The sequence below is a fragment of the Cygnus atratus genome, chromosome 1 (assembly GCF_013377495.2).
Source record: "Cygnus atratus isolate AKBS03 ecotype Queensland, Australia chromosome 1, CAtr_DNAZoo_HiC_assembly, whole genome shotgun sequence".
In the NCBI taxonomy this organism is placed as follows: domain Eukaryota; kingdom Metazoa; phylum Chordata; class Aves; order Anseriformes; family Anatidae; genus Cygnus; species Cygnus atratus.
The window spans coordinates 28,615,303-28,642,130 of NC_066362.1; the positions used below are offsets into that span (position 1 = coordinate 28,615,303).

The 26,828-nt window shown below is 41.3% G+C and overlaps 1 protein-coding gene across 8 annotated transcripts in view; it reads left to right on the plus strand.

Moving 5' to 3' along the window:
- Positions 1–2,033: 2,033 nt before the first annotated feature.
- Positions 2,034–26,828, plus strand: part of GPR85 (G protein-coupled receptor 85) — a 44,163-nt gene continuing 19,368 nt past the window's right edge. For 3 of the 8 annotated variants that reach the window (XR_004778221.2, XR_004778223.2, XR_007709326.1), the window contains exons 1-2: positions 2,221–2,394; positions 3,986–4,080. Coding sequence is in view for 3 of the 8 variants with exons in the window: in XM_035544193.2 (XP_035400086.1) it covers positions 4,161–5,273 (1,113 nt within the window). In the remaining 5 variants the exon portion in view is untranslated. Of the gene's footprint in view, positions 2,445–2,600; positions 2,666–3,985; positions 7,963–26,828 lie in introns of those variants that run through there. The other 5 variants (XR_004778224.2, XM_035544193.2, XM_035544192.2 and 2 more) reach the window with 5 other exon arrangements.

Below are 26,828 nucleotides of genomic sequence, written 5' to 3' on the forward strand. Positions count from 1 at the left end.
AGGTTTCAGACTGGGTATTCAGAAAATTTCTTTACCGTTAGGGTGGCCAAACACTGGAACAGGCTTCCTGGTGAAGTGGTTGATGCTCCATACCTGTCAGTGTTCAAGAGGCATTTGGAAAATGCCTCAGTAATAAGTTTTAACTTTTCTTTAATCCTGAAGTGGTCAGGCAGTTGGACTTTTTGATCTCTGTAGGTCCCTTCCAACTAAACTACTCTCTTCTCTTCTCTTCTCTTCTCTTCTCTTCTCTTCTCTTCTCTTCTCTTCTCTTCTCTTCTCTTCTCTTCTCTTCTCTTCTCTTCTCTTCCATTTACAATGGGAAACTAGCTTAGTTATATGTAACTTCAGTCTAGATGTCTATATTTCATTGAATAAAATTAGAGCATTAGTTCTCAGATTACACATATGATTATTATGCTAAAGCAGCAGTTGAACAGTAGTCCATGAATTCTGAAGTCTATGGACTCCAGCAGTCCATGACAGGTATAAAAGAAAAGCAAGTTTTTAAATGTTATATAGTGATATAAATTGTAACAGCTCTATGAGAAAGCACACATATTTAACAGAAAAGGGGTAGCCAGAGAGGTCTGCTTAGCTCAGCTGACTGTGACATGAGAAGCACATCTTGAAGTAGTAGCTTTAATAACCACCCAAAACGGCAATTTTTGGAAGTGAAATCAGCCCCAAAGATGAGCAGCAACCTAAGGTCATAGTAATTACGTTCATGAAAGAAACAAAGAAACAAAGAGACAAAGAAACAAAGAAGAAAAAATGATAAGGTATCTATGATAAGGCTCTATGTGAGTTTTCTACTCAGAAAAATGTTTTATTTGAAGCAAGTCACATGCTTGAAACACTGCAATTTTTTGTTCTGAGTTAACTGTATTACTCAGTGGCTGCAGACCTTTGGGCTCAATCACGCTGCTCCTGAAGCTAATTTTGTTGCTTGGCCACTAATTCCAAAGACTTTTAGAAAGTGCCAAAACCAAGAAGAATCCAAACTTTGATAACAGCTTTAGTAGTCTACTGGCGATCCTGAAGATGTGCCACACATTATGAATCAACCCCATAAACCCATTCTCCAGAAGGACTTATTTTGGCTTGAGTAGAGGCTCCCTGTGAAGAGGTTCCTCAGAAACCAAGCCTTTTTCTACCCTGGAATATCTTGTTCCATGACTTCCTCCTCGAAGGCTTTTGGGGCATCTCTCTTGTTAATGTGCCCACTTGTCTGGGATAAACCTCTACAAAGATTCAAGAGGCCGGAGGGCTGAGGGTCACGCTCTGTCAAGGTTTTTCGCCAAACCCTCTGCTTCTTTCCCGGGTTTTATACCCTCTGCGAGGGGCAGTGGTCAGCCAGGCACTCGCAGCAGCTAGGCTGCAGGCTGCCTCCCGCCATGACCACCTCGGTCCCCCCGAAGGGTGCCATTTTGGGGGACGGCCGGGCCGAAGGGTGCCATCTCGGGGGACGTCGACCCACGCCGTCCCCTCGCGTCTCCCCGCTCCCTCGGTGCGCGTCGAGGCACAACCGGGGGCCGCGCCCCGGCCGGAGCAGGCTGCCATTAGCATTCAGCCCCGCCGCCATGCAGCGCTGCCAGCAGCCCTGCGCCGGCCGTGCCTGCACGCTGTCAACGCCGCCGTGCCGCCGGCTGCCGGGGGGGCAGCGGGGGAGGCAGGGGGAAGGTGCGGTGTCCTAGCGGCCCCGCAGCCGAGGCGCCCGCCCCGAACCGCGGCGCTTTCTTCGGGAGCCCCCCTCCCTCTCCCCGCCGCCGCAGGGGCCAGCAGGGGGAAGGAGAAGGGGGCGCTCCCTCGTCCCCCCCCCATTTTCAGCACAAGGGGAGGGAGGGGGGGGGAGTTCATCGGCACAAACAAGGAGCGCAGGACCCGCTTCCTCCCCCCCTCCCTTCCCTCGGCGATAAACCCAGCCGGGCTATGCATCGCGATGGGGACGCGCTGCCGCCTTCCCCGCGCTGAGGCGGCGGCTGCTGCCGCTGCCGGGGGGGCCGCCATCCCCTCGGCGGGGACAGAGCAGCCGCCGCGGGAGCTGCCCGGCCCCCAGCGAGGGAGCAGCCGCCGCTGAGGCCGCCCTGCCCTCGGCCAGGGCCGCCGCCAAGGGCCGGGGGGAGCCCGAGCCGCTGCGACACGGGAGGGAGGACGGGGCTCGGCGCGCAGGGAGGAGGCGCAGCGGGCATGCGCCGGCCGAGCCGCTGACTGAATCTTCAGGCGAGGTACCGAGGCAAAAAAAAAAAAAAAAGGAAAAATAAATAAAAATAATCCTAAAGGAATGAGAGAGAGAAGAACGGAACGCGGCGGAGGAAAGCGAAAAGGGGTTTAAAAAAGGGATAAAGCAGCGCTGGAGGAGCAGCTGTGGCATGTGGGCACCGCCGGCACCAACAGGTAGGAGGAGGAGGGCAGGGGCTGGCGAGCCGGGGCTGCCGCAGCAGCAGGTGCGGGGACACCCCCCCCCGGGCTCGGGGATGGGGTCCGGGGGGGCGATGAGAGCCGAAGCCCGCAGACAAAGCCCCGGCTCCCCGCCGCGGGGGGCTCCCGCAGGGCGCCGGCAGCTGCGGCTGCCAGGCGGCGGCACCCGGGCGGCGCGGCGCAGTCGTGCCCGGCATGGCCGCGGGTGGCGGGCGGCTCTTCCCCGGGGGGTGCGAGCGTCTGTGGGGTGCGTGTGGGGTGTGTGGGGTCTGTGGGGTGGGTGCGAGGGGAGGCAGGGCCGCCCGGGCGGCGGGGACGGCTCCACAGAGGAGGGGGAAGCGGCGGGGGGGTGAGGGGGAAGGGGGGGGGGGGGGAGGGGGAGCCTGATTTCATGGTTTTAAAACGATGCCATGATCTGATCAGCCTCTGTTTACACAGCAGCAATCAGGCTCTTTTGTGGACGGTAAGAATGGAAGGGTTTTGCTGGGATTCAGTGGGAATATCCTTTGTGCACACCCGAGGTGGAAACACGGGGTGGGGAGCAAAGGAGCCTGATCATGCCTGCTGTGGCTCCCGTCCCTGGCTCTGGAGGGAGGGGGAATAATAATAATAATAATAATAATAAAACAACAGCAGACAGTTCTTTAATTTATTTTATTTTATTGCACGAAATGATGTTCCGGTGAGGTTCACCGGGAGGATTAGTGGGAATCGCGGAGCCCTAATTAGCTAAAAATATATATATATATATATCAATTTATTATATGTTTATTTAAGCATAATCAAAACCAGCCCTCCTGAAAGGATGGGCATTGTATCTTGGGTGTGTTGCCTATTTTTTCTCAGTATTTACATCGAGCGTTGCTTATTCTGAATTATGTTGAGGCTCTAAAGATTTGCATTAAAGCGGGGAGGGGGGGGGGACCCTAAAGCATAGTGCTATCGCCTGTCTGGCATACCTGTTTATTTGGAAGCCCAAATGATAAAATTACGGCTTATAGGAGGAAGGGAGGGGAATAATGAATACTGTTTCTCTTACAATGTGCATGAACCAACACAGTGTGATTAATGTGCTTTGGTGACTTGGGTTAAAAAACATAAATTCTGCAGGGTTTCTTTGGGTGTGATCCGTATCAACACAGCAGCTGCCTCTAAAACATTGACAAATACTGTAGCCATAAAATAAATATAGGTAATGTCAAAATATCAGCAGCCTTTGGGGATTTTTTTAAAGATGCCAGTGATTAACTCTTGGGCTTGCAAACTAGGAATCTTTTTGATTCATAAAATCTCTGAGGCTTTAACTGTAAAATTATATATGCTACCGAATAAAAGGGGCACTGGTCAGTTCTGAAACTGTAATGAGCCAAATCTGTGAAATGCCAATAATCAAACATGCTAAACAGTAAGTATAAAAAACAAAAAAAAAGCCTCGAGATTTTTAAAAACAAACAATAGTACTCAAATTTACAACTTCATTTGCTTCTCCATAAATTAACATCTTTGTTAGCACTTTCTGACATCATTTCTTGTTAACTTAAGAACTGATAGCTCGATTTTTTTTCAGATATTTTGATGGCATGACAAATCAGAAAGAAGAGGATGTACTGTATGACTAGACACCAGATCAGTTCTGTTTGTGGATTACATTTTCAGTAAGATGTATGGATCTATTTTTTCCTTGTTCTTATATATAGATCATGAGACTTGACTGAGGCAATATACATATCATCCATCCATCTATGGCGAACTACAGCCATGCAGCTGACAACATTTTACAAAATCTCTCTCCTTTAACAGCTTTTCTGAAACTGACTTCACTGGGTTTCATAATAGGAGTCAGTGTGGTGGGTAACCTTCTGATCTCCATTTTGCTAGTCAAAGATAAGACCTTGCATAGAGCTCCTTACTACTTCCTGTTGGATCTTTGCTGCTCAGATATCCTCAGATCTGCAATTTGTTTCCCATTTGTTTTCACCTCTGTAAAAAATGGCTCTACTTGGACGTATGGGACTCTTACTTGCAAAGTGATTGCCTTTTTGGGGGTTTTGTCCTGCTTTCACACTGCTTTCATGTTGTTCTGCATAAGCGTCACCAGATACTTAGCTATTGCCCACCACCGTTTTTATACGAAAAGGCTGACCTTCTGGACTTGTTTGGCCGTTATCTGTATGGTGTGGACCCTCTCTGTAGCCATGGCTTTCCCCCCAGTTTTAGATGTGGGCACCTACTCGTTCATTAGGGAGGAAGACCAATGCACTTTCCAGCATCGTTCCTTCAGGGCTAATGATTCTTTGGGATTTATGCTTCTTCTTGCCCTCATCCTCCTAGCCACACAGCTTGTCTACCTCAAGCTGATATTTTTTGTTCACGACCGCAGGAAAATGAAGCCAGTCCAGTTTGTTGCAGCAGTGAGCCAGAACTGGACTTTCCATGGTCCTGGAGCGAGCGGTCAAGCGGCTGCTAATTGGCTGGCTGGATTTGGAAGGGGTCCCACACCGCCAACCTTGTTGGGAATCAGGCAAAACGCGAACACCACAGGCAGGAGAAGGCTACTGGTTTTAGACGAGTTCAAAATGGAGAAGAGAATCAGCAGAATGTTCTACATCATGACATTCCTCTTTCTGACCTTGTGGGGTCCCTATTTGGTAGCCTGTTACTGGAGAGTTTTTGCAAGAGGGCCTGTAGTACCAGGGGGATTTCTAACGGCCGCTGTCTGGATGAGTTTTGCCCAAGCTGGAATCAATCCTTTTGTCTGCATTTTCTCCAACAGGGAGCTGAGGCGCTGTTTCAGCACAACCCTTCTTTACTGCAGAAAATCCAGGTTACCAAGGGAACCTTACTGTGTTATATGAGGGAGCATCTGTAAATCTTTAGCCTTGTGAAACACTACCATTCTCTGCTAAGCAATTGTGGCCTGTAGCCATGTCTTGAGAAGAAAATCAAGAATGGGATGTCAGCAGTTGTAAGGATTTGGGCAACATTCTGCAGTCTTTGCAATAGCTCACCTCTAATCCTATTTTAAACCTAAACATGTTCCTGCTGACCACTGCTGAAGGTTTGTAATTAAGAACAAAGGACTGAACTACTGCCCTGAATTCCTTTATGTGGTTGAAATCTAGATTATGAAAGTAGCAGGTGCTAAGTATCAGTGCTAAATGCTGTGTATATCACTACATAAAATAAGACCATCAAAAAGATTAGCATTGGACATCTTAATAAATTAAGTTGATATGAGGTTAATGTGTTGATAAAACTAATTTTAGACATCTGAAGACCTTTAAAACATTTCATACAATTATTGTTTTGCAAAGACTGAAAACTGGGGACTCAAGTACTGTAACTGATTAAAGATGTGCCATGCATTATTGGATTATCACACTTACAAATCTGTTTGCCTTGTGAGTAAGTTTTGGGGAGCATTCCAAAGCAGTATTTTTGTTCGGATTTAGACTTTTCTTTTTTTTTCTTTTTTTTCTTTTTTCTTTTTCCCAAATATATTACTCTTTCTAAATACCATTTTCCTTAATGGTGAAATTACTAACATTTAACTGTATTCTGTGGGTTTTGCTGATTTGGTATAAAGTTTAATAGACTCTTATTTATATTTTTTAAAAAGCTAGATATCAGTCTGTTAGGCAACGTTAATGATAATATCCAGTCATAATTGAACAGTTATAATTATACAGAATAAACACATGTTGCCTTAAAGGGTTATCTAGTATCTTCCATTTTGTTTAGCATTGAAGCAAATAAGCAAGGAAAATTGAATCAGTAACTCTGGTCAGTCATTTGGGAGTGCATGAGAGATCACTTAGTCCTCTTTTTTCCTTTTTACTCCAATGGTTCCCAAAATCAGTATGCACCTCACTGGGATGATATGATTTTTTTCTAGGTGTGCCGCCCTTTCTAGTTTGTTCTGAGAAACACAGGCAGTTGATGTATGTTTATATTTTAAGACAGCTGTCATGGGGAGACCGCAGCCTTAGTATGATATCTTGCACAATTTGTGAAGCATTTATTCTACTGAAGGCACAGTCTTGTTTATATTTTCTGCACATTTTGGTGTATTGGTTGTTTTAAATTATTTAAGTTTTAACTTGTGAAAGCATATAATATGATTTCTTAGTATTTTAGAAATACATTAGAGTCTGTGAGTCTTTCCTTCTTTAAGATACAGATGTGTGGATTTCAATATAAAGTTGCATTTGCCAAAATTTACCTGTGTAGCTTGTTAATTTTCTTGGAATAAAATTTTACATTTTTCCAGTTATACAATTAACCTTTTTTATTTTGTCTAGTGAGCTAGCATGAAGTACTGAGAATGTAGCCATTATGAATTATTATCCTTTGCAGTCACTGTATTCCCAAACTGTAAATGCATGAATGATGGGGACCACAGGATTGATAAATGATATTATCTACAGTAGCACTATTGTGTAGTTTATCATAATTACCCATCTATCTGTTCTAATATGTCAGTTATATTTAAAGTTACAACACAGTATTTGACATTAACTTCACGGTTTAATTTTGGAAAATGTGTATATTTGAAGCACAACATCATGAGTCAGTCGATCGTAAAGAACATTGATTTTTTTTCTTAATTTTTTTTGAGAGACAAGACTAGAGGTCTTAATTCACTATTGGTGTATCTTGTTCTTTGTTGTAGTTTTATGACCAGCAAGTTAATATATACATACACGAGCAGCAGTCAATAATGGAAATGCTTAAATTTGTATGATAACATTATACAACATATGCAACAATTCAGAGAGTTGTGTCTATATGTGATCAGACAACTTGATCAAAGATTTAGTGAGCAATCTGTTTGACCTCACTTACACTTTTATACTGAGGTTGATTGGTTGAGAGGCATGGCTTAATATACTGTGTTGAAACAGAAAACTTGCTGAAATACCAAGTCATCATCAGTACAAGGATGTTTCAGAACGTAATTTGAAACGGGACCAATAAACTTCCACCAAAAGGACTTTTTTACTACACCGAAAAGGCTTTGAAATTAAGGTAGTTAAGCAATTGTCAAAGATAGCAGGAGTGCATAAAAACTGAATCGTATGTTGAGAAAAATTCTGAAAGTTATCCCACTTAAGTTTATTAAAAGGTTGATTGGCAATAACTTCAGTCTAATTTCTATAAAATAGTAACCTTTACAAGGAACATTGATATTACATATTGTAATAAAGAAGTACATATAAATAAAGTTGTAAATAGTGTTATAGTTGTAGAAGTAGTCGGTTCTGAGGATTAGCCGGAAAATTTTCAACTATGAAATTTCACAAGCTGCGAATTTGGGGCCTGGCCTAGCTCCTAATAAAGTCAGTTGGTGTTTTCCCATTAACTTCATTTGGAGCAGAAGCTGGCCCTCACATTTCTATAGTACTATGCTTCTGAAATACTAAGAAGGCTGTATTTACTATGCAGTGGGAAAAGGAAAAAAACAATTTAAAATTATTTCCCTGGAAGTTTTGCAAGCAGTAACTGATGTAAATTAAAATAATAAACAGTAAACAAGTCTGAAAGCAAATATTTTGCTAAATGTTTTTCTTTTGATATGAACATAATTCCTTTGACTAACTGAAAAATACACGAGTGTATTGCTACCTGACGAGGGAGTTCTTTCTCTAAGTGAATTTTTATACTTGTTCCAATAAGAAGTCTTGTGACAGATGTAATTCCTTTTATTCTCTCCAGTGTTAAATGAACAAGGGGATGTGCAGTGAAGTTAAAAGCCAACATATGGAGTAACATGCCATGCAAAATTATTACTCAGTGGAACTCACTGGTGCAGGATGTCCGGTACCTTAGAGAGGTTCATTACATGTAGACATGAAGTAAAGCAGTGCTTGCAGGTTCTGCCATGGGTGTCGTTTGATCCTAGTCAGCACATCAAACCTCATGCATTGGGGGATAAATTCAAAAGAGCAAGAAGGTTTCTTCCAGCTCAGTACACGGTTGTGTCACAGTATGAAAAGCTTTTTGCTCTCGTTTTAGTATGGGAGTAAAATCGGTGCCAAAGCTTATACAGGGCTGGTAGGTTACTCTTCTATTTCAGAATAGCAAAGAGTGTCACAGTGTTTTATGTCTGCGTTGATCTTTGATGCTCATGGGTTATATGATGCTAGTTGTTTTAATTTTCCTGGGTAAGAAAAAAAGAGTAAGGACAGGTGCCCTCGAGAAAAGACTGTCTGCCCCTCTTGCTTTCTTGCCCTCTAGTTGTGCCACTGGCCCTTTGGTAACCTCTCCATCAGTTCTTGTTCAATGTGAAGTATTTCATATATTGAGTCCTGTATTTCTTCTGCTCCAGTGCTCCTTAAGAAGTATCTCAGCCATCCCCGCTCCACAGCAGATAAGAGGAGTCCACTTTCCTCAGCAGTAGCTTCTTGCAGCAGCTTCCCGGGGTTTGTCAGTGTCTGATTTCCCTCCTAAAGACAGAGGGAGGCCACTGGTTCCTTCCAGCTGCCTTCGTGGTGCTATCATGCTATGATGCTTGGCTAGCACACTGCCTATCTGTGTCTTTTGGCTTTGGTCATGAAGTAGTCACTGTCTATGTTATGCAGAGAAAAATGCATAATGGCGAGAGTGCAGCAGGAAACAATTTCCCCTCTCCCAACTCCTTCATAAAGAAACCACAGTTATTGTTGCATTGATCCTCTAAATGAATAAAACGGATAGTTAGCAAATTAATGCAAGGTTTTTGGTATAGCCCTAAAATATTATTACACAATGGTTTTCAGGCAGTCTCCAGGCCTCGAGGGCAGAGCAGCCTGCTGTATCCATCTCCTTTTAAGTGCATTGAGTTTGCTCACTTGTATTGTCTGTGCTTTGCCTTCCAAGCATGAGAGCATTTTACTTACATTAATCCGAGCCCAGTATTGCAGCAAGCTGCTATTATTCATGGGTTTAATAAATAAAGTCAAAGGGAAGTCTAGTGGTTTTTGAGGAGAATTAAAGATGTACTTTGACTAATACTTGTTTTTTAGCAAATACTGAGTAAAACTATGGGTTGCCAGGCTCTTCCATAGTTACACAGTCAGCTGTCAATTATTGAAAACAGAAATGGTGTAGACTAACTTGCATAAAACATAGGTAATACAAAGTATATGCACGCTAGCCTGTAAGAACTTCCTATGTTTATTACATTTCTTGAGGAATGAAGTTAAGCTGAACTAAAAAGCTGCAGGAGAAATTCAAAGGAAAATGGTGGGTGTTTTTCCTTTTATTTCTGCTTTGTTTTAGCATAGCCCTGCTAATCTGCAACCTGGGTTACACACCCACAGGCAACCAGGAGTTGACTGTACAGTTCTGCATACCACTTAGACAACTTCCCTCTAGTTTATACTCATTGAGAGCTATGGAAGTGCACACTACTAATCTGATTGACTTTTCAGAGAAAAGAGAAGTCTCAGCCTGAGATACAGTATTCTTCAAAACTAAAATTCAGTGTATGCTCTCTGCTTTTGTTTACTGAAGTGATTTTGAATGTAAAGAAATCAGTGATCTAAATCAGTAATGATCATAAGCACTCTCTGGCTGTGTCCATTAACAGCAGGGCAAGATGTCATTTTGCGATGCATATGCCAGCAACAAATCAAAGAATTTGATATTACACACCATGACTTTCCTTGAGTGGCCTGAAAATAGCTCATGCTTATATTTAGAAAAGATACGATGAAGCTGTCCATTTAAATGGATAAAGTCTTTAACTAGCCAGTATCAGAAAACAAAACAAAACAAAAAGTGAATTTTAAAGATTGCTCATTATAAATAGCAAAGAGTTTTTGTGGTGGTTTTTGTTTATCTGAACTGTGTAATTACATAAGTATATGATGATCAAAGGAGTGCCACAGTAAATAAGTCAGAGTTTTAATAGTCTAAAGAGGAAATAAGTAACAACAAGCCATTTGAAGTAAAATAAATGTAGCTGACCATGTGTTTCATAATACTTAGGAAACAAAGCAATAATTGAGATTTTCACTACATAGTGATTTTACGTACCCAATGCATTTAAAAAACAATGTCATTAGACAGTAAGGTGACTTATGCAGTCCAGTGAGACTTACTCTTCACATCACAGTTTTTGTACTATGCACTACATTTAATGAGCATGAGATTTGAAAACAGAATTTGTCTGATACAATCGTCAACAAACTGCATTAGTTACAATAAAACTTCTCCTCCAAATATTAGGTAAATTACTGTCTCCAGAGATTATTCAAAATTATCCCTGTGCTAATTCAGGAAAGGTCTACTTCACCTTTGTAAAACAGCCATCTAGTTAAAGATGTTTTTTTCATCCTTTCATTTGTTAGCCAAGACAGGTTCTTCTGTAATGTGGAATTAAAAATACCAAGTTTGAAAGGATACATTTGAGTTCCAACTATTATGCCACCTATCCATGATACTGTTGTCATATTTTAAGTAAACCCACAAGGTCTATGGTTGAAGAATGTAAGCAATCATTTAGAAAACAAACAAAGCAAAACCCAATGACATGCTTCCAGTTCATTCTCTCTCCTATTTGCATGAAATGCTAAAATTATTTCAAGAATTTGAAGGCAAACTCTGAAAACAAGCATGTTGGAGGGGAGAGAAGGCAAGCCAGAAATACATTTGTTGAGGTTATCGTCACAAAGAAGAAGGTTATCATGTATGTATTGCATTTTCTGCATGGTTTTAGTTTATCAGCTTGCCTAAGCTTTGCCAACGCATTTAAGCAGCATAGATTGAATTCTCATGCTACCATTAACTGCAGCTTTTCCTGACCCCTTTTATTTTCATTCTATAACCGTAAAGCTCAGGCATGTTAACATTCTTATGCAAACTGAAGAAATTGCTAAAAATAGTTTTGCAATACAATAATTTTGGAGGATCAGCTTCTTGAGACAGTCTAAGAGCAAGGTACCTATTTATGATGACTGCTTTAGGCAGCAGCTTGGAGGATACAACAAAGTTTTAACCCCTGTTTATGAGCTAGCTAAAATCCTGCTGCTGTCCCTCAGTGAAACCACCTCCTGTGGAACTGGCCCACCTCCAGCCTGTGACCCACTTCCATGCTGAGATTAAGTAGGACTTTATTTGTGCATACCCTGAGTGTTAATGGGTGAAACTGAGCAGGGAGCAGAAATGCCTAGACAATATTCATAGGCTACAGATAGATTATGCATTTGTCTTCTCAAAACAGAAGTAACAGAAGAAGCAGAGGCCCAGAGGTAAACATTTTTGTGAGCTGGTTGGTATTTCATGCTCTGTTGTCCCCTCAGAAGTGACTGAGATCTTCTGCTTTACTCTTGATTTTTTATTTTTTTATTTTTTGGAAAATATATTCTGTCTCTGCCACTCCCCTATATCCCACCCCTTACAAGTTGATTTTATGCTTAATCAAGTTTGTATAGTCGTTACAATACATATTTAGCAGTAAAACATTTGTAGCTTTGCACTGATTATGGAGATATATATCAGTGTAAGTGCTTGCCCATTTCCATAAGCAATTCCTGTGTTACGGGCACACAAATCCTATTTTTGAAATTAAGGCACTCTGCAATTATGTGTTTCCTGAATTCCCTGTTAAGGCCCTTAAGCTTTGGAAATTTCTCCTATTTGATCCAAAACACTCAATGCAGATTATTATGGCACACCGCAGGGAACATTCGATCTCTCTGACTGCAGGACTGTTTGGACATCATGAAGACTGGAAATGTATATTTAGCTCCTGTGTAATAATTTATGGTAATGACTGAGCAATAGAAGCGATAGTGATGGGGCTCCTAAAATAACATATTTGGGTAATTGCAACTTTTAATCGTAAGACATCCAGCACAAAGGAGAAATGCTCCTTTTGTAAGATGATTATGTAAATGAAAATTAAATACACAAATACAGTTCTATAGGATTTTGATTAACGTATTCTGTCGAAGCTACAGCAAGATGGACATAAAAAAAAGAAAATAGAGTACCATTTGACATGTAATCCCTGTAACTTTGGGTATATTCTTGCAATCCCTACTCAAGGAAAAAATTCCCTCTCTTTTGTGGAAATTGTCTCAATAAAGTCTGTAAGATCTTGATAATTTACGTAAGTGTTCATGTTCTTTACTTGACTAGTTCTCAGTGAGAGCATGGTACAGCAGGACTTGAACCGTAATTATGTCATAGTCTATGTGCAAAACTAATCTTTTGATTGGTTTCAAGAGGGAATGTATATGTGTATATATGGGCTTTTCTCAGGCTCTCTGATAGAGTGTGGTGTAGTTGGTTCCGAGTAGTGGCGGTTCAAGCCCCTGAGGAAGGCACAGAACATCACACTAGAGCATGACGAGTATAGAAACAGGTGCAAGGAAGGTGAGGGACCTGTGCTAATAGAAGTAGATAATGCTTTTGGACTCATTTGTAAGTTCCTAAGCGTTGGTAAGGGTATCTGCAGTAAGGTGGGGTGGAATGCTGCTACCCCCATCTCTTTGCATAGGGGCAGACTGGAAGTAGTACGCGTTACAGGTTGGTTCCCGCCCCAGGCAGCTGGCGTGGTAGTTTGGGTCACTAAACCCAGCAGCCTAGGGATTTAGCCCAGGTGGATTATTTGGTCACAGTCCGTGCTGTTCGAATGTGTGAAGCTTGTTTTTCTTTCAGTGTTTGCTGTGAGTAGTTTCTGGTTTTCATAGGTAGAAAAGAGGTGTGTGTAAAGAGAATGAATGGGCAGATCAAATCCTTTTCAGCACAACCTTTGTGTGAGGAATTTCAAAAGGATGGAGATAGATGTGGAAGTCCCTCATGGTTTTACCACATCTCTCAGACAGTCTTGTATTTCAGCTTAGTTAGCATATATGCACACAAGGGACTGAAGTGATCGGCCCCCATCAGCATTCAGTCTCTTTCCAATGTAAATCTCCAAAAAGACAGAACAGTGTTTGTGGAGACTCTTTTATATAGATGACCTTCCTCTAAGAGACGTGTCGTCACAAAAGGTGAGATTTATTGTGTCCTTTTGTATTGGAGAAAATTCAATACTGTATCTTTAGGAATAAAATTTCATGTTATATTTGCTTATTAGCATACCAACTTAAAGGCAATGTTACAAAAAGAGTCCATTGCCCTCTTTGAACTAGGCGAACCACAAGTCTAACTGGTAAACAGTATCAGCAGGGATATCGTGATCCTTTGGCATCAGATGAATGCTGATATGTCATTGCAATATTTGACTGTGTAAACCCCCCGAAGGGGTTAATTTCCCACTTTGACATTTTCCTTACACAAACATCTTCATCCCCTTTCATACAGGATAGGCTTGGTAAATGTGGGTGCTTTGGGTGGTATTGACATCTCAGCCATGCCATCTAAGGACAAGTGCTAAATAATTTATTAATTGAAAGTTCAGAAGAGGCTGTGTAAAGCAACAAAACAAGCTATGTTTTCTTAAGTTGTGTTTGTGATCCATTAAACATTGGCTTTGGTACCTGGGTATTGTCAGACCTAGCATACAGACCTGATACAAAATCAGAAATCAAGCTGTCAAGATAATTCCTAGTGACTGAGTATAACTATGAAATGTTATTGTTAGGTGTATTCTAATGGACTGCTTCTTTGCAAATATTCACAAAGTCCGTATGATAAGACACGGATAGAAAAGCCTTGGCCATATTGAACTTAGTAATAAAAGGCCTGTTGCTTTCAGTGAAGTCTGAATGCTGTGCATAAACCTTAATTTCCAAAGATGGCAGATTCACCTGTGCATGCCCAGCATGTCTAAGAATGGAGTTTTTAAGGCCTTGACCATGTTCTTAAGCATTTTGGTTCTCTTTTCTTCATGACAAGGTTTTCATATGATGCTTGCTGCAATGAAATCTGAACTCCCTTTGTAATTTGTGTTTATATAACCATGTTGCTTAATAGCCTCATTACGGACAAGTACCTCTTTGTATTAGGTTCTGTGAAAAAGCAGCCTCTGTCTAAAAGCTTACAATTAAAAGATAACAGAAGATGGGTACAGACGAGTGGGATTCCAAGGAAATTATGAGACAGTGTTTGTTGGTAAGCGTGATGGGAGAAGAGATCCCAGAATACTCCATCTTTTTTTTTCCTTTTTTTCTTTTTCTTTTTTTTTTTTAAAGGAAGAGAGGGAGAGAGATGATGGAAAAGGAGAGTTTTCAAAGGATTGAAAAATAACAAGGGGATGGGTTCTCAGCAGAGAAGAGCAGCTTGGGAGAAGGTACAAAGGCTGTTTCCTGAAAATGTAATTGTCGGTGATAATTGTCAGTGATAGCCTGTCAACATGAGCAGATCAGAACCTCTCGATAAATAAAGAAAGATGATAGGCCAAGAAGAGCAGAAAGAAGTGGCAGTGAAGCTGAATGAGGGACAGAAAATAACTGCTGATCCACAGCATTAGGTAGGAAGAGGTCATTAGAGGTCGTGTTGAAAATAAGACTCAATGAAAACAGCTGGGGAAAGCCAAGGAGATTGACACCAGGTACTGACTGCAGTCAGGGAGCTTAAAAAGGAGAGGTAGAATAAGATAGCAGGGTAGTTGGCAGAATAAGTGGGATACAGAAGCCTGACTTTTTTTGTTTGCTTGTTTGTTTTTGTTTCCAAATTAAGGAAGAGGCTACATAACCCCTGAGCTGTTATGGGGGGAGTCAGAGGACAGCAGGAAGCTGATGAAGCCAGCAAGAATGATTGAAGGACAGGTCTGGTTATTCAAAAGAGTGGTGGGAGGTGAGGATATCTGAAAGAAAGGCTGTAAGAATGACCAGAATTGGATGATTGTCCACAAATCAAAGCAAGTAGATGTACATTTGAGGTTCCAGGAGGAGAAGCACTCAGGCAAAGATGGAAAGGACAAGGAGAAAGGGGGGTCGCATTAGCTGGGGAGTGGGAGGGTGAAAGAAATGAAGAGCCAGAAATGAGGGTCACCTAGACAGGAGCAGGTTGCTGTAGTCTATTCGAGGTTCCCCTTACCAATGACTTTGTGTTAACCCATGGCAAAAGAAAGCAATGCCAAGGGTTTCCAACTTCAGTGATGTCTAGGCAGCAGTGGTGCCAGTGTCTTGTAGCCACTATTATATCCGAGTTCAGCAGGAGCCTGAAGAAAAGCAGAATAATATCCATCATTTTCCATTCATTCCTTTTTAACATTATAACAGGATTTTCTGTTCTACTTCCATGTTCTTTTTCTTTCTCTTTTTGTAATGTTACTCTACTAAGAAAAACTACATGTTCTTCATAAGTGACACTCTGTATTTAGAGTATGTTGGGCCAGCAATTTTGATAACTTTCAGACTGAATGATAGCTTTTCAGAACAGTGGAAGTGCAGCTCCTGTGCAATTTGAGAGCACTGCAGTGTTTTATTATCATTATCTCCCATAATGGTGGTATCTTGGTCTGGTGAAGTGACCATTAGGATGAAAGCCAGTAACTTCCAGGTTCTCATTGCAGCTTTGCTGCTAACATCATTGCATGGGTGACCTTGGATGATTTATACACGCCAACTTTCCAGTTATCCCCAGTTAATTTTAAGCAATCCAAGGACATTTTGGGCTCCTAATATAAGACACTAGATGACCAATTTCCAAGGGAATGCAGCACTAATAAGTACAGATTATGTTAGTGTGCTAGGTGTGTAGGTGGTAAAACTGATGAAGAATGTTTTGTTTAGCACATTTTGCCAAGTCTTGGCCTCCTGCAGGAAATTTCAACATCTTTTCAGATTTTTCCTTCTTGAGAGACTCAAAATATTATGTGAAAAAAGCTCTGTTTCCTAACCTCTTCTTAAAGATTAGGCCAAGCAGCATTTCAGTATACAACAAAATAAGATAGCCAGATTATTGGTCAGCTTGAAAATGTGTTTTTTGTTGTTGTTGTTCTGGTTTTTTTGTTTGGTTGTTTTTTTTCTTCCCCAAGCATTTTTTTTGCATAATGTGCCAGTTGAGCAAAATGGCTAATAATATAACTTACTTGAAGGATGAGAGAATTAATTAGCTAACGTCTCTAGATTTCTGAAACTCATTACAAATCAGGATTTACATCATGGCCTTGTAATTGACAAGGCCATGATGAGAAGCCTGTAACTACCCTAGGCAAGCAAATTGTTGTTAGAGCCTTTTCAGCTAAAGGTTGACGAGACAGTGTGGTGGTCAGCTTTCATTGCTGATGGTAGACTGCAGCCCAAAAGTTTGGAGACAACTGTGACAGATGATTTGGGATGTTCAGATAACCTCATCTTGCCAAGAGATATGTTCATTAAGTTGTCAAAGAACTGAAATGTATGCATTGCCCATCCATCTGGCATATAATTTAAATACAGCTGAATTCGTGACCTCAGATATGATATAAGCATTTCTAAGTAGACGTGACTGATAAATTTGCATAAACAGAGGCTCTTAGAATAAAAATACATTTTAAAAGGAGAATAAAAAAAACACTTCTGAGATCTAGAGACTCATGAAAACATTGATAGATGGTAACATACTCAAATAAAAAAAATTTACTGAGTACTAAATAATATTTTTAAATGTTTGCACAGATTTTTAATACAATTAAGAAAGTCTCTCTGTAGCCTGAAGAAAGGTGTCAGCAGTTGAAGTGCCTGAAACTGAGATACCGAATTCATCACAATGAGTTTTCTGAGGGCTGAATAGATAATCTGCATGATTTTAAATATTAAAATCCTTTGTCAGGATAGATATGCCTGCAAAAATGCAAGCTGGCAGTTACACATGATGAAGGCACAGTTGTCTGGGCAATTCCGTATCTGGGTTACCAAAAATATTATAAATAAAAACAAATATTTTTACCTGATTTCATTTTTTTTAAATTTACTTTTGCCAGACAGCAATACCGTCGTCAGTTAGGTGGATTTCAGCAACACCTAACATCTTAATATTTGAAACCCAGTCACACTGATACGATGCTAGACCCCAAACCTGCAAAACCCTATGTACTGACCCTGTGGGAACAGTAGCACTGTGGATGCTGGCTGTGTCCCCTGGGAGGCTGTGCAAGCAGCCTAGGCCCCCCCAGCTGTCTGTGGAGCTTCAGCAAACAGGCTGATGGTTTGACTGATAGGCTTGGAGAGAGGTTCTCTGAATGCTGCAGGCTTTCAAAGTACACACCTAAAGCAGAACCTGAGGTTTGATGCTGTCAATACTCTTTCAGTCTTATTTCAGGTCTCTCTGCGAGAACACTGCCGCACTCTCAAGGCTGAATCTAGCAGAAAGGGAAGAATCATCCCTCTCTATCTGTGCAGAAGGGCTGGTGCATGAATTTAAACTTCTACACAAGCAGATGGCAATATTTTCTTTTCCCCTCCCTTTTCTCGGCATGGAGCTCATCACTCTCTTCAAGTCACGAATCTGGAGATATGTTTATCAAGAGAGCTAATAGCAAACCCTCCCTCTGCTGTACAAGCAGTGTAAAGAGTGATGTATTTCTCACATGCTCATGAACATGCTGAGAGCCTGCTTTGCTCATGGGCACTTCTGAGTAGCCCCTCAGTGCTGCTCCTGCCGGTGAGGCTCTCGCAGGCACCCATGTCACAGCGTGGGAGGAAATGGCCCTGCCTTCTAGCAGATCATCAAAATCCACATGGATTTCAGTATTTCCACAGGGCAGAAACTTCTGCCAGCATTCAGGTGAAGAAAATGCGGACCTGTAGATAGCAGAGGTATAGGCGTTAGGTATTTCTGTTCTGGCCATGGGCCACCACTTCCTCTGCACAAGTACCGCCCCACCCTGTGCCCATTTTTTCCTTTCTCCTCCTACAGTTTCTACACGCTTGGAACATTTTCTTCTTGGAGGGCAACAACAGCAGAACTCATTTGTCCCTGCTCAACAAAAATTAAGTGAATGTATATCCATGTCTTGAGCTGTTTGATGCCCCTGTGCTTGCTTCCAGGCATCTTGTGGGACAGCAGAGCTCATTCCCAGGGGACAACTTTATGGTTTTCCCTGCAAGGACTGCTTAAATCTATAAGCATTTACAGGATCTGGTCTTTATTCCATCTTTGTCGTTCAGTGTTAGGGAGGCTCAGGAGCAAGCTGAGGCACAACAGTGCTCCATGACCCTTGTTCTGTTCATCGCAGGTCCTTCAGCTCACAGTGACCACCCCACAGCACCTCCTGCACAAACAGCCAGGTGTTCTGGGGTCCCTCTGGTGGCTTCAGGCCATGCTGTGGTTAGGCCTGTTGCACTGCTGCTGCTGAAAGGGCACGTTTAAAAAAGGTGGCATGTCAGCTTTTTGAAAGCCTCCTGCTGAGTGCCGTCTTGTGTCCAAACAGTTCATGCCGTGGCTGTAAGCCACACTCAGCTCTCAAGGGGATTTCAGCCATCTGAGGGGGTGAGCAAGTGCTTCTGTCCTCAGGAACTGAGGTGGGATGAGCACCCCAGCCAGTGGTTGACTAGTGAGGATACTCACAGCTTTGTTGTCGTTGCTCAGGCCTCTAAGCCAAGCAGCACACCGTGCAGCAGGAGCTCTCCCTGAGGGACTCAGGGTGCGTGGGCCCAGCGAGGTGGGCAAAGGGAGGAACTGCCACAGAAGAAGGAAATGGACAGTGGTTTCCAGTGTGCTGGAGAGGATATGCAGATGGCAGAAGTTTTACTGAAAGCAGGGAGGGTCCCTGGGAGCAGTGTGGATGCTCAGGGGAGAGAGCTGGTGTGGAGAGGCTGCAATAGGTATAGGGGTCTTGGGGAAAGGAGGCAGCATGTTGGGCTGGATGGGAGGCTACTGTGGTATGAAAGGCTGCTGGAAAGTAACCTTTCATTAGTAGGCATCCCTTAAATTAGGTTAGTTTAGACACAGCCAAGGTGTCTTCGGTTTAGAGAGGAATTTGAAAGTTACTTAAAAATAAGATAAATGCAGCCAGAAAGCTCTTAATGATTATGGGGGTCAGTGACAATTGGACCCAGTGATCCTGGCTCTTCCAGGCCAGCTAGCAATGCTGGTGCATACCCCACAAAGGGCAGGACAAGGCAGAAGGAGAATATGGGAGGCCATAGTTGTAGGAGATGTGTGATTTAGTGCTTTCCCTGCAGCCTCTCTGCGAAATGCTTCTCCTTCACAGAACTCCCAGGGGAGGATGGGAACAGCGTTGTCTTGCACCCTTATTGGGATGATTTCTCTCTTCCCTTTCCTCTATGTGACACAAAAAGGGAAATTAGTATTCCAAACCATTGAGCCTGTTTGGTGAAGCTAGCACGTCGTTATTTAAGATGACTGTGATTTTTTAATTGTATTTTTTTAATTGACTCCATCTAACTCAGCATTTGAAAAACCTTGAAGATCATATTATGTGCACAAGCACAATTAATTTTTTTTGTTGCAAGGACCCCAGTCATAAAATGTGTATATCCAAGGCCGTTGTGGAATTAAAACTTAAGGTCATTTAAGCGACTCTGCATGTGAATAAATAACATTCAGCCTCCTGATGCCCAAAAAGTATCCAGGCAAAGCCCACAGAACTGAGGCTTTCAGCACAACACTGCCCTCTGGAGCATTCTGAATCACTCATCACAAGCCAAACAAAGGACATAAAGGAAAAAAATAGAAAAAGGCCTTGGTCTCCAATGTAAAAATGAATAGCACAGTGCAATGAGTAATGAAAGCAGCTATGCTGCAAAAGCAATGGAAATATAAAGACATTCATCCCCGTCACAAATACCAACAAACATTTTTCAACATTGAATGGAAGGCAGAAAGAAATTGAGAATTTAGAACAGACCTGGAGAGAATGGCACATAATAACAAAAATGCTTTTTAATTTTGCTCAGAGGTCTTGGCAGAATTCTAACAAAGAAAAATCAACAAGCTATTGGGAAGGAAAAAAATAATTTGCTCTCTCAAAAATCTATTTTAGATGCAGATCTTTTACTGCTAGGCATCCTTTCACGTTTTGGTAGTGTTTGTGTCAATGCAAAGATGATATGTTACCTTGTGCTGTCAAGAGCTTACCAAAATAAACCTCATCAACAAGGCATTAAATAATAATATCACCTTTCCCCAAAGTTTTGATATTCTCTGTGATGTACTTATGCATATTTTTAAAAGAACATAAATTATTGATTCCCTCCTTCCATCAAACCTGTCTAACCAGTGAAGTGTGTATAGAATGCAGTCCTGTACTAAGCTCTGTTAAAGAACAATCTACAACACGTAATTGAAAGCATGGGCTTGATAGAAGTGAATTTCTTGAATTTATTAAAGGCCTAATCTTGCAAATACAACCTATAACCAGCAACAGCTCATCGTTGCTGATCCTTCTGATAGCGGATATTATTGTCAGTAATACATGTGTGCAGAATTGGATTCAAGGATGTAAGAACCACATTCCAACACCAGCTTCCCAACACAGCATGTTTCAGCTAAACAGAATCATAGAAAAGCTGAGGTTGGAAAAGACCTGGAGATCATCTAGTCCAAACACCAGCTCAACGGAGGGTCAGGTAGAACAGGTTGTTCATGGCCACATCCAGTCAGCTTCTGAGTGCTTGCAAGGCTGGAGAGTCCACAACCTGTTAGGGCAATTTGCTCCAGTGTTTGACCACCCTCACAACAAAGATTTTTCTTCTCTCATTTTTACAAGGTATTTTCTGTTTTCTGATTTGCGCCTGTTTCCTCTCATCCTGCCACTGAAGATGGGAGGACCTGTCTTCTTTACTTCCCCAACTGGGCATTCATTCATGCCAATAAGGACCCACCTTAAGCAGTCCCAGCTCAGCAGTCCCAGCTCTCAGCCTCTTCCCATATGTCAGGTGGACAATGCCCCTAATTTTCTTTGTGGTCCTTTGCTGGACTCACTCCAGTGTGGTTTTGTCTGTGTTGTATGGAGTGGTCCAGCACTGGACCCAGCACTCCAGATGGATCTCATTGGCACTGAGCAGAGGGTAGGGATGCCACCGCTTGACCTGATGACCAGATGCTGTTGGCTTTCTTTGCCAGAGGGACACATTGCTGGCCTGTGTTCAATTTGGGGTCCACCAGGACCCCAAGGGCCTTTTCTGCAAAGCTGCTTTACAGTCAGCCCCCAGCCTGTGCCGATGCATGGGGCTATTCCTCCCGAGAGGAATTCGTAGTGCAATTAAACATCATCAGGATAGTAGCTGCCAATGAAAAGAGCTGAAATAATGACTTGGGAATAAATGACTTGTGTTGCTGTAGTTGAAAGAAAGGTTATTTGAATACCAGTAGACTAAAGGGAATGGATTGCAACAAACAGAAATGGCAAGAAAAGGGAAACAGCCATCCCCTGGTGAGTGAACGTCTGATCATAGAAACAGAGCTCCTGGATGATTCGCCCAGGGCTTGATCTAGTAGCTGTTTAAGCCAGAGAGATTTTCCCCAGGGTTTTGGGGCACACTGAATGAAACCCAAATGTATCATGAAGAAAGGAAGAAGTTGCATAACAATCTTTTTTTTTCTTTTTTTTTTCTATCCTGCTAATAACAAGCAGGCAGCACAGTGAGCTTCTGCAAACAATGGGAAATTCTGAAGACACCTCATAAACTGAATTTAGAGTAATAAAATATAAAAATGTCAAGTACAGCTTAGGTAGCCTCAGTGGTACCTCTGCAATGCAAATAATTAATTATGCACATGAATGTTTGCAGGACTGATACATATATGGGGAAGGATATTCCAAGTAAATGATAGCACAAATTCTATTGTCCTCTCTCCATTACTTAGGGAATAAGATCTAGTTTGGCAGTACTGGATTTACATACGTTCGAGTGTTTTATGGAGTTGACCACTGTGCAAAAAGTGAAGAGAAATGATTATCCATTTTATCCTATGATGCTAGTTATGAAATATTGATGCTAACATTGCAGTATATAATAGAAAGTAACAGTTATCAGACTTCATCCTTAGTGCAAATGTTTAATAGCTTAATAACATGTTTAATTTCACTTCAGATCCAACCAGATACCATGGGGTCAGCTTGGCTGATTTGTGTATCTGTGCATGTAAATGTCTCTTAAAGACTGTTTTTCCCTTTAAAACTGACTTTTCCAAACATGGGAGTTTGTAAAATTTATGAGGCAGAAGCTGGAATTCAAATAGGTTTTCCTCTTCACTGTAAAAACTTGGAATAAAAAGTTTGCAGAACACATGTCCTGGTTGGATGTGAGATAGGATTTGAATTTAGGATCATGGATTAGAGCTGCTTTTGGAAGATAATTTATGAAGCAGATTGGTCCATTCCTACCTTCCCTAAAGTAGAAATAGATCACAGAAATCTGAGATGTTTGTTTTTCATTTCAGTATTTTATTAGAAAATCTAAATTTCCTATACAGCATTCAAAAGTTTACTTATTTCACTCTTTCATAAATAATTAATCTTAAAACACCAGATGGGAGGATAAACTAATCTCTGTCCAAGGTGAAGAGCTCTTTGCCTCCCGTGCTCCCTGTGCAAAGCCCTGTATATTCAGTGTACAGATGCACTGTAGAAAGGATAAACTTCTTATTTCAGAGTGTCCTTAGAGAAAAATAAATAAATAAATGACAAAGTAGAAAACAGTGATCAGAAATCATTGTGGGACTTACTTTGTTTCTTTGCATTGATTATACAAGTATTTCTGTATCATCCAGACACGTCTTAGTGGATGACAGCTTTTTTACTTGAGATCTTTAGGATGATTTCTACTTTAAATACCTTCAGATATAAAATCTTTAAAGCATTCATTGCTAGGTTTGTATAGTCAAATTTGTCTTCAGTCAGGCTAAGTGATAGCATTGTTATCATCGTCTAATCTTTAAAGGAGCTGAAGGTCTTGTCCTCAAGGATATCAGTTTAACTCCAGCTCTGTGTATGTATTTAGCTAACTCAGAGGACATGATGTGGCTCATAGTGATTAATAACTATGGTCTTCAGAAGCTGGCATCTTCACTGAGGTTTACAGTATATCAAATTGAATTGGTCCCACTGAATTTAATCTTGAGATCCCCAACACACAAAAGAATTAAGTACAATTTTAAGTATAGTTATTAAATTATACTTTCATTTGACTAGGAAATATGGGCATGCAACACTTAAGTGACATGAGATGAAAGATTAATAATAAACCCATACAAAACAACTTACAACTTTTCTTTATAAATAGAATGGCAATGTTTAGAAAAGATAGAACAATTATTTAAATATTTACAAAATATAGGCTAAGAGCAAGTCCTTATTCATTGTAAGTCCTCTGATATTAGTGAAATCAATATACAGTTGGGGATTCAGACTATCATCCAGGCACACTGCCAGCAGAGTGAATGACTCTTTACCCTTGACTTCAATAATATGAAGTAGAGAACCAAAATGACTATTGAGGTGCCTGTAATTCAGACACTGGAAAGCCTGAACATAAGACAGCAATGTCATACATGTTGATTCAGTGGAGTGGCAACATACCCTTAGAGGATATATCAGATTAACAAGAAGGGGGCGCCTACTCAGAGGGCAACCTAGAAGGTCTACGAACTAAACAAAGTAAATAAAAGCTCACTTGTAAGAAGCTCACAGTGGGCACAGAAACCCTCTTCTGACCTTCAGCACCAGGAGGCTTTCCTGTCCAGTCAAGATCCAGAACACAAAATCCTCTCCTGAGGATTTTAAAACAGGACTCTGGGAATGATTAGAGACCTGATAATGCAATCCCTCCTCAGGCTGAAGGAATTCAAACCTTCAGTTGTTTTATGCCACGCTCCAAGACTGGACTACGACGTAACCTGTTGAAATGGAATCATTGTTTGATCAGTGCTGTGAGACTGATGAAACCGAAAAGAAAGCAAACATGGGGGAACTTGATGTTATAGCCCAGTGAATATACCTCTTTGCTCAGAGGTATCGCCTTCCTGATAAACAAACTCCTGTATTGTTGCTGATAATCTTGGAACAGTGCCTGCAAAAAGCATTTATGCTTCTAAAGATTTACTCAAGATACAAACTGATTAGCCTGGTATCGATATCAGAGCAGATAAAGAAACAGTTGGAAAAAAAAAAAAAAAAAAAAAACGATTAGTCCTAATAATGGGATTTGTGGTAGGATTAAAGAATGGTTAATGAATGATTACTGCCAATCAAAAAAGTTTTAATTGACCTATAAATAGAGATTTCAATATTTCTGATTAAATTACAAATGTGATTGTTAAAAGCAATATTGAGGATATAACATACTTAAACTTCTGTGCATCATTTGACCTAGACCTGTACAACTTTCTGCTTAAGAAACAGGATACAAAAATAACTGATTAAAGCTATTGAAAACTAGGTAAATGACAGAACTCAGCCTGACACTGTAGACTGGGAATCTGCATCAAATAGGGTTTTTTTTTTATGGGGGCCTTCAAGGATTTGTTCTGGGCCTCAGATGATTTCATTTTTTTTATCAGTGACCTGGAAGAAAAAAAAATCATGACCGAGAAAGTTTACAGAAATTGAGGAGGCAGTGAATGATGAAGCTGACAGATCACTGATACAGTTCAGATTGTGCTTTTGACCAGGCACAAACAAACAGTATACATCTTTCTTCAGCTGAAGCTGTTCTTGAAGAACAGGAACTGCATGCTAACCAACAGTCGTTGCAAGGATGACTTGATGTCCTGGTAGATATCAGCCAGGTGTAGGCTCCTGGTGCACAAGTGTGGCTGAAGGAGCCAAATGAAATCCTTCAGTACACAAATAAAACTGTGTGAACAGTAGTAAAGGGGTTCCATATTGGCTACTGATGTGACTGCCACCGGACAACTGTGACCAGTTTCTGTCCTGGTGAATGCTGAAAAGCCAATCAAGATTTAGAGAAGCCCACAGCAGCACTTAAAAGAAAGTAATGAAAAGACTATTTAGCTTAAAAGATTAAAAGAACTGTTTTATGTGGGGCTACTGTTTAATCCCATCTGGGAAAGAAAAATTCATTTTGCTGAAAGATCAGCCTGATACAGGCCAGCAGAAAGGCTGATGAAACAGTGACTCTACCACAAGTCCTTGGTGGCTTGGTGGTATGTGTACAGGGAGGGTTAGGACTGTGGTGTCTCAGTGCTGGGCCCTGTTGGAGTGAGTGGTTCTGCACTTGTTCCTCTGGCAAAAGCTTATAAGGACAGGCAGTCTAAATTAAAGAAAGGATCCCATTACTCGGCTGCTGTCACTGCTCTACCAGGTGGACAAGAGAAAGAGAGTAGGTCAGGTTAGATAATCACCTTACAGTCTTGGTGCTTATCTGAACCTTATGTTTATCATATCCTACCTTAATCATTTGTATCAGCAGAACTAGTTTCTAGCCTCGTTAGAACAAACTGTCCTAAAACATTTAATATTTATCACATCTAGTCAAGCAACAATTCCTGGGGAAACTGCATTTTTCCATTATATTTCAGCACCAAGTCTAGAAGTGCACTAGCTTGCAAAAATGAGGATGGGGGGAAATCCTAATTAAATTTTTCTATTAAAATAACTTAGTCCTTAGGGAGGAGGGTGTTAAGGTGTAGACAACAGGTTATTATGACTAAAAGGGCAGAGCTGTCACCATTTGTTAGCTTGTAAATGACAAAAACACAAAAGATAAATTTTTAATGCAGTAAACCACTGAAAGCAACGCTGCTTTTACAGGGCATTTCCCATGCAGGCTGCCTTCCAATCCATGCAAGCCAGATGAAAGTTTGAGCACTAAATATTACCAGGTGAAATGAATTTGCACGGTAATTGACCTCCTGCAACATGTCACTAATACAGTGTCCTTTCCCCTGGCTGTGGCCTCTAATAGAAGTTTTGGAAGAATATTAACCTGGCTGTATATTATTTTCTGGTTCATTAAATATAATAGCAATTCTGGCAAAGCTTTTTGTTGATGAGAGAGGTTTGGCCTCCACAAGAAAACGTTGTCACAATAGTAGATGCTATATCCTTATCTAATTTACTTACAGCCAATACAATTTTGAATAGAGATATTAGATGGCAAAACCACAAAGGACAATTTATAACTTGCAGTCTACAAAACTATCCCAGCCCTCAACCACCCGCTTTGCCTCTATTCCCAAACATTCCTGCAATCCCAGACACCTTTAATGTGTTCTCTGTTGCATATTAGCCGTTGGCTCCTCTTCCCATGCCTTTAGGACAAACTATTTTGTTCTAAAGGTTTAATTCTCCTTTGTCAAGAGGACTCTGAGGGAAGAAAAAGCTTATCATCCTTTTGGTGTTTTCACTCCCATGCTTAAGAAAGACCCTATAAAACAAAAGGGTCCAAGTGTCTGTTTTCAGTGTTTCATCCAGTTTTAACGCATCTGCTGTTGCCCTCAAAGTATCTCTTTCAGGCCATTTGTCACTGTCCTGGTGTGACTGGCAGTGACAGTTCACCTTTTCTTATCACCCTGCAGATATTTACTCAGTAGTTCTGTTTTTTTCCCCTGGCGTACTAATA